Source organism: Cherax quadricarinatus, unplaced genomic scaffold (assembly GCF_038502225.1).
Source record: "Cherax quadricarinatus isolate ZL_2023a unplaced genomic scaffold, ASM3850222v1 Contig176, whole genome shotgun sequence".
Lineage (NCBI taxonomy): Eukaryota > Metazoa > Arthropoda > Malacostraca > Decapoda > Parastacidae > Cherax > Cherax quadricarinatus.
The window spans coordinates 7,501-25,000 of NW_027195202.1; the positions used below are offsets into that span (position 1 = coordinate 7,501).

At 49.7% G+C, this 17,500-nt stretch overlaps 1 protein-coding gene across 1 annotated transcript in view; it reads left to right on the forward strand.

Moving 5' to 3' along the window:
• The window catches only part of LOC128701042 (uncharacterized), a 9,161-nt gene extending 2,229 nt beyond the window's left edge, over positions 1 to 6,932 (forward strand). The window contains exon 3 of the mRNA XM_070080156.1: positions 6,536 to 6,932. Within this exon, the coding sequence (XP_069936257.1) occupies positions 6,536 to 6,631 (96 nt within the window). The 3' untranslated portion in view covers positions 6,632 to 6,932. The remainder of the gene's footprint in view (positions 1 to 6,535) is intronic.
• Positions 6,933 to 17,500: the final 10,568 nt, after the last annotated feature.

Here is a 17,500-nt window from a genome sequence, read left to right on the forward strand (position 1 = left end):
TGAACCCCTGGGGTCTTTATGGTTATAACTCCACAGTAAGTGAACCCCTGGGGTCTTTGTAGCTATAACTCCACAGTAAGTGAACCCCTGGGGTCTTTATAGTTATAACTCCACGGTAAATGAACCCCTGGGGTCTTTATAGTTATAACTCCACAATAAGTGAACCCCTGGGGTCTTTATAGTTATAACTCCACGGTAAGTGAACCCTTGGGGTCTTTATGGTTATAACTCCATGGTAAGTGAACCCCTGGGGTCTTTATAGTTATAACTCCACAATAAGTGAACCCCTGGGGTCTTTATAGTTATAACTCCACGGTAAATGAACCCCTGGGGTCTTTATAGTTATAACTCCACAATAACAGAACCCCTGGGGTCTTTATAGTTATAACTCCACAATAACAGAACCCCTGGGGTCTTTATAGTTATAACTCCACGGTAAGTGAACCCCTGGGGTTTTTATGGTTATACCTCCACAGTAAGTGAACCCCTGGGGTCTTTATGGATATAACTCCACATTAAGTGAACCCCTGGGGTCTTTGTAGCTATAACTCCACGGTAAGTGAACCCCTGGGGTCTTTATAGTTATAACTACAAGGTAAGTGAACCCCTGGGGTCTTTATGGTTATAACTCCACAGTAAGTGAACCCCTGGGGTCTTTGTAGCTATAACTCCACAGTAAGTGAACCCCTGGGGTCTTTATAGTTATAACTCCACGGTAAATGAACCCCTGGGGTCTTTATAGTTATAACTCCACAATAAGTGAACCCCTGGGGTCTTTGTAGCTATAACTCCACAGTAAGTGAACCCCTGGGGTCTTTATAGTTATAACTACAAGGTAAGTGAACCCCTGGGGTCTTTATGGTTATAACTCCACAGTAAGTGAACCCCTGGGGTCTTTGTAGCTATAACTCCACAGTAAGTGAACCCCTGGGGTCTTTATAGTTATAACTACAAGGTAAGTGAACCCCTGGGGTCTTTATGGTTATAACTCCACAGTAAGTGAACCCCTGGGGTCTTTGTAGCTATAACTCCACAGTAAGTGAACCCCTGGGGTCTTTATAGTTATAACTCCACGGTAAATGAACCCCTGGGGTCTTTATAGTTATAACTCCACAATAAGTGAACCCCTGGGGTCTTTATAGTTATAACTCCACAATAAGTGAACCCCTGGGGTCTTTATAGTTATAACTCCACGGTAAGTGAACCCTTGGGGTCTTTATGGTTATAACTCCATGGTAAGTGAACCCCTGGGGTCTTTATAGTTATAACTCCACAATAAGTGAACCCCTGGGGTCTTTATAGTTATAACTCCACGGTAAATGAACCCCTGGGGTCTTTATAGTTATAACTCCACAATAACAGAACCCCTGGGGTCTTTATAGTTATAACTCCACAATAACAGAACCCCTGGGGTCTTTATAGTTATAACTCCACGGTAGGTGAACCCCTGGGGTTTTTATGGTTATACCTCCACAGTAAGTGAACCCCTGGGGTCTTTATGGATATAACTCCACATTAAGTGAACCCCTGGGGTCTTTGTAGCTATAACTCCACGGTAAGTGAACCCCTGGGGTCTTTATAGTTATAACTACAAGGTAAGTGAACCCCTGGGGTCTTTATGGTTATAACTCCACAGTAAGTGAACCCCTGGGGTCTTTGTAGCTATAACTCCACAGTAAGTGAACCCCTGGGGTCTTTATAGTTATAACTCCACGGTAAATGAACCCCTGGGGTCTTTATAGTTATAACTCCACAATAAGTGAACCCCTGGGGTCTTTATAGTTATAACTCCACGGTAAGTGAACCCCTGGGGTCTTTATGGTTATAACTCCATGGTAAGTGAACCCCTGGGGTCTTTATAGTTATAACTCCACAATAAGTGAACCCCTGGGGTCTTTGTAGCTATAACTCCACGGTAAGTGAACCCCTGAGGCCTTTATGGTTACAACTCCACAGTAAGTGAACCCCTGGGGTCTTCGTAGCTATAACTCCACAGTAAGTGAACCCCTGGGGTCTTCGTAGCTATAACTCCACAGTAAGTGAACCCCTGGGATCTTTGTAGCTATAACTCCACAGTAAGTGAACCCCTGGGGTCTTTGTAGCTATAACTCCACAGTAAGTGAACCCCTGGGTCTTTATGGTTATAACTCCACAGTAAGTGAACCCCTGGGGTCTTTGTAGCTATAACTCCACAGTAAGTGAACCCCTGGGGTCTTTATGGTTATAACTCCATGGTAAGTGAACCCCTGGGGTCTTTGTAGCTATAACTCCACAGTAAGTGAACCCCTGGGGTCTTTGTAGCTATAACTTCACAGTAAGTGAACCCCTGGGGTCTTTATGGTTATAACTCCACAGTAAGTGAACCCCTGGGGTCTTTATGGTTATAACTCCACAGTAAGTGAACCCCTGGGGTCTTTATGGTTATAACTCCACAGTAAGTGAACCCCTGGGGTCTTTGTAGTTATAACTCCACAGTAAGTGAACCCCTGGGGTCTTTGTAGCTATAACTCCACAGTAAGTGAACCCCTGGGGTCTTTATGGTTATAACTCCATGGTAAGTGAACCCCTGGGGTCTTTGTAGCTATAACTCCACAGTAAGTGAACCCCTGGGGTCTTTGTAGCTATAACTTCACAGTAAGTGAACCCCTGGGGTCTTTATGGTTATAACTCCACGGTAAGTGAACCCCTGGGGACTTTGTAGCTGTAACTCCACAGTAAGTGAACCCCTGGGGTCTTTATGGTTATAACTCCACGGTAAGTGAACCCCTGGGGTCTTTATGGTTATAACTCCACAGTAAGTGAACCTCTGGGGTCTTTGTAGCTATAACTCCACAGTAAGTGAACCCCTGGGGTCTTTATGGTTATAACTCCACAGTAAGTGAACCCCTGGGGTCTTTATGGTTATAACTCCACGGTAAGTGAACCCCTGGGGTCTTTGTAGCTATAACTCCACAGTAAGTGAACCCCTGGGGTCTTTGTAGCTATAACTCCACAGTAAGTGAACCCCTGGGGTCTTTATGGTTATAACTCCACAGTAAGTGAACCCCTGGGGTCTTTATGGTTATAACTCCACAGTAAGTGAACCCCTGGGGTCTTTGTAGCTATAACTCCACAGTAAGTGAACCCCTTGGGTCTTTATGGTTATAACTCCACAGTAAGTGAACCCCTGGGGTCTTTATGGTTATAACTCCACAGTAAGTGAACCCCTGGGGTCTTTATGGTTATAACTCCACGGTAAGTGAACCCCTGGGGTCTTTGTAGCTATAACTCCACAGTAAGTGAACCCCTGGGGTCTTTATGGTTATAACTCCATGGTAAGTGAACCCCTGGGGTCTTTATAGTTATAACTCCACAGTAAGTGAACCCCTGGGGTCTTTGTAGTTATAACTCCACAGTAAGTGAACCCCTGGGGTCTTTGTAGTTATAACTCCACAGTAAGTGAACCCCTGGGGTCTTTATGGTTATAACTCCACAGTAAGTGAACCCCTGGGGTCTTTGTAGTTATAACTCCACAGTAAGTGAACCCCTGGGGTCTTTATAGTCATAACTCCACAGTAAGTGAACCCCTGGGGTTTTCCTCAGTCAAAATTCTACAAGACTGAGGGACTGATTGCCTGACCTTCTAATGTTAACACATTTTGACCCTTGTATTGTACTGATAAAAGTCACTGGTGGTCGAAACGTCTACAAGATATAGACACCCAGATGTCGCTACGTGTGGCCCAATACATCAAATTGTCGGTGTTGTAGACGTCTGATGTAGACTCTGTTATGAGGGTCTCTCCCATGAATAATTATGTTGTAGATCTCCCACTGGTGATGTTCCTGGTACTCTGACGTTAACTTCTACGTCCTCTACAACACTCTGTCTCCCACTGGTGATGTTCCTGGTACTCTGACGTTAACTTCTACGTCCTCTACAACACTCTGTCTCCCACTGGTGATGTTCCTGGTACTCTGACGTTAACTTCTACGTCCTCTACAACACTCTGTCTCCCACTGGTGATGTTCCTGGTACTCTGACGTTAACTTCTACGTCCTCTACAACACTCTGTCTCCCACTGGTGATGTTCCTGGTACTCTGACGTTAACTTCTACGTCCTCTACAACACTCTGTCTCCCACTGGTGATGTTCCTGGTACTCTGACGTTAACTTCTACGTCCTCTACAACACTCTGTCTCCCACTGGTGATGTTCCTGGTACTCTGACGTTAACTTCTACGTCCTCTACAACACTCTGTCTCCCACTGGTGATGTTCCTGGTACTCTGACGTTAACTTCTACGTCCTCTACAACACTCTGTCTCCCACTGGTGATGTTCCTGGTACTCTGACGTTAACTTCTACGTCCTCTACAACACTCTGTCTCCCACTGGTGATGTTCCTGGTCCTCTGACGTTAACTTCTACGTCCTCTACAACACTCTGTCTCCCACTGGTGATGTTCCTGGTCCTCTGACGTTAACTTCTACGTCCTCTACAACACTCTGTCTCCCACTGGTGATGTTCCTGGTCCTCTGACGTTAACTTCTACGTCCTCTACAACACTCTGTCTCCCACTGGTGATGTTCCTGGTCCTCTGACGTTAACTTCTACGTCCTCTACAACACTCTGTCTCCCACTGGTGATGTTCCTGGTCCTCTGACGTTAACTTCTACGTCCTCTACAACACTCTGTCTCCCACTGGTGATGTTCCTGGTCCTCTGACGTTAACTTCTACGTCCTCTACAACACTCTGTCTCCCACTGGTGATGTTCCTGGTCCTCTGACGTTAACTTCTACGTCCTCTACAACACTCTGTCTCCCACTGGTGATGTTCCTGGTCCTCTGACGTTAACTTCTACGTCCTCTACAACACTCTGTCTCCCACTGGTGATGTTCCTGGTCCTCTGACGTTAACTTCTACGTCCTCTACAACACTCTGTCTCCCACTGGTGATGTTCCTGGTCCTCTGACGTTAACTTCTACGTCCTCTACAACACTCTGTCTCCCACTGGTGATGTTCCTGGTCCTCTGACGTTAACTTCTACGTCCTCTACAACACTCTGTCTCCCACTGGTGATGTTCCTGGTCCTCTGACGTTAACTTCTACGTCCTCTACAACACTCTGTCTCCCACTGGTGATGTTCCTGGTCCTCTGACGTTAACTTCTACGTCCTCTACAACACTCTGTCTCCCACTGGTGATGTTCCTGGTACTCTGACGTTAACTTCTACGTCCTCTACAACACTCTGTCTCCCACTGGTGATGTTCCTGGTACTCTGACGTTAACTTCTACGTCCTCTACAACACTCTGTCTCCCACTGGTGATGTTCCTGGTACTCTGACGTTAACTTCTACGTCCTCTACAACACTCTGTCTCCCACTGGTGATGTTCCTGGTACTCTGACGTTAACTTCTACGTCCTCTACAACACTCTGTCTCCCACTGGTGATGTTCCTGGTACTCTGACGTTAACTTCTACGTCCTCTACAACACTCTGTCTCCCACTGGTGATGTTCTTGGTACTCTGACGTTAACTTCTACGTCCTCTACAACACTGTCTCCCACTGGTGATGTTCCTGGTCCTCTGACGTTAACTTCTACGTCCTCTACAACACTCTGTCTCCCACTGGTGATGTTCTTGGTACTCTAACGTTAACTTCTACGTCCTCTACAACACTCTGTCTCCCACTGGTGATGTTCTTGGTACTCTGACGTTAACTTCTACGTCCTCTACAACACTCTGTCTCCCACTAGTGATGTTCCTGGTACTCTGACGTTAACTTCTACGTCCTCTACAACACTCTGTCTCCCACTGGTGATGTTCTTGGTACTCTGACGTTAACTTCTACGTCCTCTACAACACTCTGTCTCCCACTAGTGATGTTCCTGGTACTCTGACGTTAACTTCTACGTCCTCTACAACACTCTGTCTCCCACTGGTGATGTTCTTGGTACTCTGACGTTAACTTCTACGTCCTCTACAACACTCTGTCTCCCACTAGTGATGTTCCTGGTACTCTGACGTTAACTTCTACGTCCTCTACAACACTCTGTCTCCCACTGGTGATGTTCTTGGTACTCTGACGTTAACTTCTACGTCCTCTACAACACTCTGTCTCCCACTAGTGATGTTCCTGGTACTCTGACGTTAACTTCTACGTCCTCTACAACACTCTGTCTTCCACTAGTGATGTTCCTGGTACTCTGACGTTAACTTCTACGTCCTCTACAACACTCTACCACTGTGACGTAAAAGTCTCGACCAAAACAATCCATATCAGAAGTGTAACGAAGTCTCACCTGGTACTCGTTCTGTGACCTCTCGTCTGTGTTTGTACTCGCCTGTAACATAACCTTTCACACTCGTAATCAATTTCCTGTTACAAACACACTATAAAACGACGCTGGTGTACATGTCAGTACATTTGTTCAGTAAATGTACGTGTACGCGAGCGTCCTCATGTAGATTTTGACTCGGGGATTCTCAGATTTTGACGGAACATTGCACAGAGGTGGGAAAGTGATTAACGTTATATTTCCTTGCTTTTTCAGGCCTCGAAAGTGTCCAAAATTGATGGCCACAGCATCACGAGACAAAACAGTGAGATCCTGCTAGACCCGGCCACTTTAGAGAGACCAGAAGGCTGAGAGACCAGGAGGCTGCGAGACCAGAAGGCCTTTATATACCAGGGGACCTCCCCAGACCAAACCATAACTCGCCCTGTACCTGTTCCCTGATTGATGCCCCCTTTTCTTAGGGCGCCCTAAGTGGAGTCAAGTGTTTGCTTACCATGGTATCGAAGGGAATTAGATTCACACATGGAAAATGAAACAGAGATAATGAGTGGAAAGAACTGCGAAAAACACGAGTCAGTCTAGTGTGTGTGTGTGTGTGTGTGTGTGTGTGTGTGTGTGTGTATGTGTGTACTCACCTATTTGTACTCACCTATTTGTGGTTGCAGGGGTCGAGTCACAGCTCCTGTGTGTGTGTGTGTGTGTGTGTGTGTGTGTGTGTGTGTGTGTGTGTGTGTGTGTGTGTGCATGTGTGAGTGTGTGTTGTCTCTCTTTCTCTTGCTCTCTCTTTCTCTCATTCTCTAAGTGTCCTAGTTTTATACACTCTACGAGTGCAACATTTTCTGGTGTATGTGTATACAGACACCTACGTGTATGGTAATACAGTGTGTGCACGGACGCTCCACCTGTGTCATCTGATCCACTGTGCACTCCCAGTCAACTCGATCAAGCACTCATCCGACCCATCAACCACTCTGCCAAGCACTCAACCGACCCATCAACCACTCTGCCAAGCACTCAACCAACCCATCAACCACTCTGCTAAGCACTCATCCGACCCATCAACCACTCTGCTAAGCACTCAACCAACCCATCAACCACTCTGCTAAGCACTCATCCGACCCATCAACCACTCTGCTAAGCACTCAACCAACCCATCAACCACTCTGCCAAGCACTCAACCTCCACATGGTATATATATCTCCCTGTATACATACACAGAGGCGTGTATACATACACAGAGGCGTGTATACATACACAGAGGCGTGTATACATACACATAGGCGTGTACATATACACAGAGGCGTGTATACATACACAGAGGCGTGTATATATACACAGAGGCGTGTATACATACACATAGGCGTGTATACATACACAGAGGCGTGTATACATACACAGAGGCGTGTATACATACACAGAGGCGTGTATACATACACAGAGGCGTGTATACATACACAGAGGCGTGTATACATACAGAGGCGTGTATACATACACAGAGGCGTGTATACCCACCATTACACTAACTCCATATATTTCCGAGGGTAAAATACTATCTAAAATTGGATAAAGTTAATATATAGGCCTATGGAAGACACATGGTGAGACCTGTAGGCCTGCAAGTCAAGGCCTACAAGTGGGAAACAGACAGTACCCTGTCCATCTAGATGATGGAGGAGTTAACTAGATGATGGAGGTGTTAACTAGAAGGAGGAGGTGTTAACTAGATGATGGAGGTGTTAACTAGAAGAAGGAGGTGTTAACTAGATGATGGAGGTGTTAACTAGATGATGGTGGTGTTAACTAGATGATGGAGGAGTTAACTAGATGATGGAGGTGTTAACTAGATGATGGATGTGTTAACTAGATGATGGAGGTGTTAACTAGATGATGGAGGTGTTAACTAGATGATGGAGGAGTTAACTAGATGATGGAGGTGTTAACTAGATGATGGAGGTGTTAACTAGATGATGGAGGTGTTAACTAGATGATGGAGGTGTTAACTAGATGATGGAGGTGTTAACTAGATGATGGAGGTGTTAACTAGATGATGGAGGTGTTAACTAGATGATGGAGGTGTTAACTAGATGATGGAGGTGTTAACTAGATGATGGAGGTGTTAACTAGATGATGGAGGTGTTAACTAGATGATGGAGGTGTTAACTAGATGATGGAGGTGTTAACTAGATGATGGAGGTGTTAACTAGATGATGGAGGTGTTAACTAGATGATGGAGGTGTTAACTAGATGATGGAGGTGTTAACTAGATGATGGAGGTGTTAACTAGATGATGGAGGTGTTAACTAGATGATGGAGGTGTTAACTAGATGGAGAAGGTGTTAACTAGATGATGGAGATGTTAACTAGATGATGGAGATGTTAACTAGATGATGGAGGTGTTAACTAGATGATGGAGGTGTTAACTAGATGATGGAGGTGTTAACTAGATGATGGTGGTGTTAACTAGATGATGGAGGTGTTAACTAGATGATGGAGGTGTTAACTAGATGATGGAGGTGTTAACTTGCTGGAGGCCTACTGATAGGCCAACGTTCACTATGGCAGTACCACTTGCTGGAGGCCTACTGATAGGCCAACCTTCACTATGGCAGTACCACTGGCTGGAGGCCTACTGATAGGCCAACCTTCACTATGGCAGTACCACTTGCTGGAGGCCTACTGATAGGCCAACCCTCACTATGGCAGTACCACTGGCTGGAGGCCTACTGATAGGCCAACCTTCACTATGGCAGTACCACTTGCTGGAGGCCTACTGATAGGCCAACCTTCACTATGGCAGTACCACTTGCTGGAGGCCTACTGATAGGCCAACCTTCACTATGGCAGTACCACTTGCTGGAGGCCTACTGATAGGCCAACCTTCACTATGGCAGTACCACTGGCTGGAGGCCTACTGATAGGCCAACCTTCACTATGGCAGTACCACTGGCTGGAGGCCTACTGATAGGCCAACCTTCACTATGGCAGTACCACTTGCTGGAGGCCTACTGATAGGCCAACCTTCACTATGGCAGTACCACTTGCTGGAGGCCTACTGATAGGCCAACCTTCACTATGGCAGTACCACTTGCTGGAGGCCTACTGATAGGCCAACCCTCACTATGGCAGTACCACTTGCTGGAGGCCTACTGATAGGCCAACCTTCACTATGGCAGTACCACTTGCTGGAGGCCTACTGATAGGCCAACCTTCACTATGGCAGTACCACTTGCTGGAGGCCTACTGATAGGCCAACCTTCACTATGGCAGTACCACTTGCTGGAGGCCTACTGATAGGCCAACCTTCACTATGGCAGTACCACTTGCTGGAGGCCTACTGATAGGCCAACCCTCACTATGGCAGTACCACTTGCTGGAGGCCTACTGATAGGCCAACCTTCACTATGGCAGTACCACTTGCTGGAGGCCTACTGATAGGCCAACCCTCACTATGGCAGTAGCACTTGCTGGAGGCCTACTGATAGGCCAACCTTCACTATGGCAGTACCACTTGCTGGAGGCCTACTGATAGGCCAACCTTCACTATGGCAGTACCACTTGCTGGAGGCCTACTGATAGGCCAACCTTCACTATGGCAGTACCACTTGCTGGAGGCCTACTGATAGGCCAACCTTCACTATGGCAGTACCACTTGCTGGAGGCCTACTGATAGGCCAACCTTCACTATGGCAGTACCACTTGCTGGAGGCCTACTGATAGGCCAACCTTCACTATGGCAGTACCACTTGCTGGAGGCCTACTGATAGGCCAACCTTCACTATGGCAGTCCCACTTGCTGGAGGCCTACTGATAGGCCCTCACTATGGCAGTACCACTTGCTGGAGGCCTACTGATAGGCCAACCTTCACTATGGCAGTACCACTTGCTGGAGGCCTACTGATAGGCCCTCACTATGGCAGTACCACTTGCTGGAGACCTACTGATAGGCCAACCTTCACTATGGCAGTACCACTTGCTGGAGGCCTACTGATAGGCCAACCCTCACTATGGCAGTACCACTTGCTGGAGGCCTACTGATAGGCCAACGTTCACTATGGCAGTACCACTTGCTGGAGGCCTACTGATAGGCCAACCTTCACTATGGCAGTACCACTTGCTGGAGGCCTACTGATAGGCCAACCTTCACTATGGCAGTACCACTTGCTGGAGGCCTACTGATAGGCCAACCTTCACTATGGCAGTCCCACTTGCTGGAGGCCTACTGATAGGCCCTCACTATGGCAGTACCACTTGCTGGAGGCCTACTGATAGGCCAACCTTCACTATGGCAGTACCACTTGCTGGAGGCCTACTGATAGGCCAACCCTCACTATGGCAGTACCACTTGCTGGAGGCCTACTGATAGGCCAACGTTCACTATGGCAGTACCACTTGCTGGAGGCCTACTGATAGGCCAACCTTCACTATGGCAGTACCACTTGCTGGAGGCCTACTGATAGGCCAACCTTCACTATGGCAGTACCACTTGCTGGAGGCCTACTGATAGGCCAACCTTCACTATGGCAGTCCCACTTGCTGGAGGCCTACTGATAGGCCCTCACTATGGCAGTACCACTTGCTGGAGGCATACTGATAGGCCAACCTTCACTATGGCAGTACCACTTGCTGGAGGCCTACTGATAGGCCAACCCTCACTATGGCAGTACCACTTGCTGGAGGCCTACTGATAGGCCAACGTTCACTATGGCAGTACCACTTGCTGGAGGCCTACTGATAGGCCAACCTTCACTATGGCAGTCCCACTTGCTGGAGGCCTACTGATAGGCCAACCTTCACTATGGCAGTACCACTTGCTGGAGGCCTACTGATAGGCCAACCTTCACTATGGCAGTCCCACTTGCTGGAGGCCTACTGATAGGCCCTCACTATGGCAGTACCACTTGCTGGAGGCCTACTGATAGGCCAACCTTCACTATGGCAGTACCACTTGCTGGAGGCCTACTGATAGGCCAACCTTCACTATGGCAGTACCACTTGCTGGAGGCCTACTGATAGGCCAACCTTCACTATGGCAGTCCCACTTGCTGGAGGCCTACTGATAGGCCCTCACTATGGCAGTACCACTTGCTGGAGGCCTACTGATAGGCCAACCTTCACTATGGCAGTCCCACTTGCTGGAGGCCTACTGATAGGCCCTCACTATGGCAGTACCACTTGCTGGAGGCCTACTGATAGGCCAACCTTCACTATGGCAGTACCACTTGCTGGAGGCCTACTGATAGGCCAACCCTCACTATGGCAGTACCACTTGCTGGAGGCCTACTGATAGGCCAACGTTCACTATGGCAGTACCACTTGCTGGAGGCCTACTGATAGGCCAACCTTCACTATGGCAGTCCCACTTGCTGGAGGCCTACTGATAGGCCAACCTTCACTATGGCAGTACCACATGCTGGAGGCCTACTGATAGGCCAACCTTCACTATGGCAGTACCACTTGCTGGAGGCCTACTGATAGGCCAACCCTCACTATGGCAGTACCACTTGCTGGAGGCCTACTGATAGGCCAACGTTCACTATGGCAGTACCACTTGCTGGAGGCCTACTGATAGGCCAACCTTCACTATGGCAGTCCCACTTGCTGGAGGCCTACTGATAGGCCAACCTTCACTATGGCAGTACCACTTGCTGGAGGCCTACTGATAGGCCAACGTTCACTATGGCAGTACCACTTGCTGGAGGCCTACTGATAGGCCAACCTTCACTATGGCAGTACCACTTGCTGGAGGCCTACTGATAGGCCAACCTTCACTATGGCAGTACCACTGGCTGGAGGCCTACTGATAGGCCAACCTTCACTATGGCAGTACCACTTGCTGGAGGCCTACTGATAGGCCCTCACTATGGCAGTACCACTTGCTGGAGGCCTACTGATAGGCCAACGTTCACTATGGCAGTACCACTTGCTGGAGGCCTACTGATAGGCCCTCACTATGGCAGTACCACTTGCTGGAGGCCTACTGATAGGCCAACCTTCACTATGGCAGTCCCACTTGCTGGAGGCCTACTGATAGGCCCTCACTATGGCAGTACCACTTGCTGGAGGCCTACTGATAGACCTACCTTCACTATGGCAGTACCACTTGCTGGAGGCCTACTGATAGGCCCTCACTATGGCAGTACCACTTGCTGGAGGCCTACTGATAGGCCAACCTTCACTATGGCAGTCCCACTTGCTGGAGGCCTACTGATAGGCCCTCACTATGGCAGTACCACTTGCTGGAGGCCTACTGATAGGCCAACCTTCACTATGGCAGTACCACTTGCTGGAGGCCTACTGATAGGCCCTCACTATGGCAGTACCACTTGCTGGAGGCCTACTGATAGGCCAACCTTCACTATGGCAGTGCCACTTGCTGGAGGCCTACTGATAGGCCCTCACTATGGCAGTACCACTTGCTGGAGGCCTACTGATAGGCCAACCTTCACTATGGCAGTACCACTTGCTGGAGGCCTACTCATAGGCCAACCCTCACTATGGCAGTACCACTTGCTGGAGGCCTACTGATAGGCCAACGTTCACTATGGCAGTACCACTTGCTGGAGGCCTACTGATAGGCCAACCTTCACTATGGCAGTCCCACTTGCTGGAGGCCTACTGATAGGCCAACCTTCACTATGGCAGTACCACTTGCTGGAGGCCTACTGATAGGCCAACCTTCACTATGGCAGTACCACTTGCTGGAGGCCTACTGATAGGCCAACCCTCACTATGGCAGTACCACTTGCTGGAGGCCTACTGATAGGCCAACGTTCACTATGGCAGTACCACTTGCTGGAGGCCTACTGATAGGCCAACCTTCACTATGGCAGTCCCACTTGCTGGAGGCCTACTGATAGGCCAACCTTCACTATGGCAGTACCACTTGCTGGAGGCCTACTGATAGGCCAACGTTCACTATGGCAGTACCACTTGCTGGAGGCCTACTGATAGGCCAACCTTCACTATGGCAGTACCACTTGCTGGAGGCCTACTGATAGGCCAACCTTCACTATGGCAGTACCACTGGCTGGAGGCCTACTGATAGGCCAACCTTCACTATGGCAGTACCACTTGCTGGAGGCCTACTGATAGGCCCTCACTATGGCAGTACCACTTGCTGGAGGCCTACTGATAGGCCAACGTTCACTATGGCAGTACCACTTGCTGGAGGCCTACTGATAGGCCCTCACTATGGCAGTACCACTTGCTGGAGGCCTACTGATAGGCCAACCTTCACTATGGCAGTCCCACTTGCTGGAGGCCTACTGATAGGCCCTCACTATGGCAGTACCACTTGCTGGAGGCCTACTGATAGGCCAACCTTCACTATGGCAGTACCACTTGCTGGAGGCCTACTGATAGGCCAACCCTCACTATGGCAGTACCACTTGCTGGAGGCCTACTGATAGGCCAACCTTCACTATGGCAGTCCCACTTGCTGGAGGCCTACTGATAGGCCCTCACTATGGCAGTACCACTTGCTGGAGGCCTACTGATAGGCCAACCTTCACTATGGCAGTACCACTTGCTGGAGGCCTACTGATAGGCCAACCCTCACTATGGCAGTACCTCTTGCTGGAGGCCTACTGATAGGCCAACGTTCACTATGGCAGTACCACTTGCTGGAGGCCTACTGATAGGCCAACCTTCACTATGGCAGTCCCACTTGCTGGAGGCCTACTGATAGGCCAACCTTCACTATGGCAGTACCACTTGCTGGAGGCCTACTGATAGGCCAACCTTCACTATGGCAGTACCACTTGCTGGAGGCCTACTGATAGGCCAACCCTCACTATGGCAGTACCACTTGCTGGAGGCCTACTGATAGGCCAACGTTCACTATGGCAGTACCACTTGCTGGAGGCCTACTGATAGGCCAACCTTCACTATGGCAGTACCACTGGCTGGAGGCCTACTGATAGGCCAACCTTCACTATGGCAGTACCACTTGCTGGAGGCCTACTGATAGGCCAACCTTCACTATGGCAGTACCACTTGCTGGAGGCCTACTGATAGGCCAACCTTCACTATGGCAGTACCACTTGCTGGAGGCCTACTGATAGGCCAACCTTCACTATGGCAGTACCACTGGCTGGAGGCCTACTGATAGGCCAACCTTCACTATGGCAGTACCACTTGCTGGAGGCCTACTGATAGGCCAACCTTCACTATGGCAGTACCACTTGCTGGAGGCCTACTGATAGGCCAACCTTCACTATGGCAGTACCACTGGCTGGAGGCCTACTGATAGGCCAACCTTCACTATGGCAGTACCACTTGCTGGAGGCCTACTGATAGGCCAACCTTCACTATGGCAGTACCACTTGCTGGAGGCCTACTGATAGGCCAACCTTCACTATGGCAGTACCACTGGCTGGAGGCCTACTGATAGGCCAACCTTCACTATGGCAGTACCACTTGCTGGAGGCCTACTGATAGGCCAACCTTCACTATGGCAGTACCACTTGCTGGAGGCCTACTGATAGGCCAACCTTCACTATGGCAGTACCACTTGCTGGAGGCCTACTGATAGGCCAACCTTCTCTATGGCAGTACCACTGGCTGGAGGCCTACTGATAGGCCAACCTTCACTATGGCAGTACCACTTGCTGGAGGCCTACTGATAGGCCAACCTTCACTATGGCAGTACCACTTGCTGGAGGCCTACTGATAGGCCAACCTTCTCTATGGCAGTACCACTGGCTGGAGGCCTACTGATAGGCCAACCTTCACTATGGCAGTACCACTTGCTGGAGGCCTACTGATAGGCCAACCTTCACTATGGCAGTACCACTTGCTGGAGACCTACTGATAGGCCAACCTTCACTATGGCAGTACCACTGGCTGGAGGCCAACTGATAGGCCAACCTTCACTATGGCAGTACCACTTGCTGGAGGCCTACTGATAGGCCAACCTTCACTATGGCAGTACCACTTGCTGGAGGCCTACTGATAGGCCAACCTTCACTATGGCAGTACCACTTGCTGGAGGCCTACTGATAGGCCAACCTTCTCTATGGCAGTACCACTGGCTGGAGGCCTACTGATAGGCCAACCTTCACTATGGCAGTACCACTTGCTGGAGGCCTACTGATAGGCCAACCTTCACTATGGCAGTACCACTTGCTGGAGGCCTACTGATAGGCCAACCTTCACTATGGCAGTACCACTTGCTGGAGGCCTACTGATAGGCCAACCTTCACTATGGCAGTACCACTTGCTGGAGGCCTACTGATAGGCCAACCTTCACTATGGCAGTACCACTTGCTGGAGGCCTACTGATAGGCCAACCTTCACTATGGCAGTACCACTTGCTGGAGGCCTACTGATAGGCCAACCTTCACTATGGCAGTACCACTTGCTGGAGGCCTACTGATAGGCCAACCTTCACTATGGCAGTACCACTTGCTGGAGGCCTACTGATAGGCCAACCTTCACTATGGCAGTACCACTTGCTGGAGGCCTACTGATAGGCCAACCTTCACTATGGCAGTACCACTTGCTGGAGGCCTACTGATAGGCCAACCTTCACTATGGCAGTACCACTTGCTGGAGGCCTACTGATAGGCCAACCTTCACTATGGCAGTACCACTTGCTGGAGGCCTACTGATAGGCCAACCTTCACTATGGCAGTACCACTTGCTGGAGGCCTACTGATAGGCCAACCTTCACTATGGCAGTACCACTTGCTGGAGGCCTACTGATAGGCCAACCTTCACTATGGCAGTACCACTTGCTGGAGGCCTACTGATAGGCCAACCTTCACTATGGCAGTACCACTTGCTGGAGGCCTACTGATAGGCCAACCTTCACTATGGCAGTACCACTTGCTGGAGGCCTACTGATAGGCCAACCTTCACTATGGCAGTACCACTTGCTGGAGGCCTACTGATAGGCCAACCTTCTCTATGGCAGTACCACTGGCTGGAGGCCTACTGATAGGCCAACCTTCACTATGGCAGTACCACTGGCTGGAGGCCTACTGATAGGCCAACCTTCACTATGGCAGTACCACTTGCTGGAGGCCTACTGATAGGCCAACCTTCACTATGGCAGTACCACTTGCTGGAGGCCTACTGATAGGCCAACCTTCACTATGGCAGTACCACTTGCTGGAGGCCTACTGATAGGCCAACCTTCACTATGGCAGTACCACTGGCTGGAGGCCTACTGATAGGCCAACCTTCACTATGGCAGTACCACTTGCTGGAGGCCTACTGATAGGCCAACCTTCACTATGGCAGTACCACTTGCTGGAGGCCTACTGATAGGCCAACCTTCACTATGGCAGTACCACTTGCTGGAGGCCTACTGATAGGCCAACCTTCTCTATGGCAGTACCACTGGCTGGAGGCCTACTGATAGGCCAACCTTCACTATGGCAGTACCACTTGCTGGAGGCCTACTGATAGGCCAACCTTCACTATGGCAGTACCACTTGCTGGAGGCCTACTGATAGGCCAACCTTCACTATGGCAGTACCACTTGCTGGAGGCCTACTGATAGGCCAACCTTCACTATGGCAGTACCACTTGCTGGAGGCCTACTGATAGGCCAACCTTCACTATGGCAGTACCACTTGCTGGAGGCCTACTGATAGGCCAACCTTCACTATGGCAGTACCACTTGCTGGAGGCCTACTGATAGGCCAACCTTCACTATGGCAGTACCACTTGCTGGAGGCCTACTGATAGGCCAACCTTCACTATGGCAGTACCACTTGCTGGAGGCCTACTGATAGGCCAACCTTCACTATGGCAGTACCACTTGCTGGAGGCCTACTGATAGGCCAACCTTCACTATGGCAGTACCACTTGCTGGAGGCCTACTGATAGGCCAACCTTCACTATGGCAGTACCACTTGCTGGAGGCCTACTGATAGGCCAACCTTCACTATGGCAGTACCACTTGCTGGAGGCCTACTGATAGGCCAACCTTCACTATGGCAGTACCACTTGCTGGAGGCCTACTGATAGGCCAACCTTCACTATGGCAGTACCACTTGCTGGAGGCCTACTGATAGGCCAACCTTCACTATGGCAGTACCACTTGCTGGAGGCCTACTGATAGGCCAACCTTCACTATGGCAGTACCACTTGCTGGAGGCCTACTGATAGGCCAACCTTCACTATGGCAGTACCACTTGCTGGAGGCCTACTGATAGGCCAACCTTCACTATGGCAGTACCACTTGCTGGAGGCCTACTGATAGGCCAACCT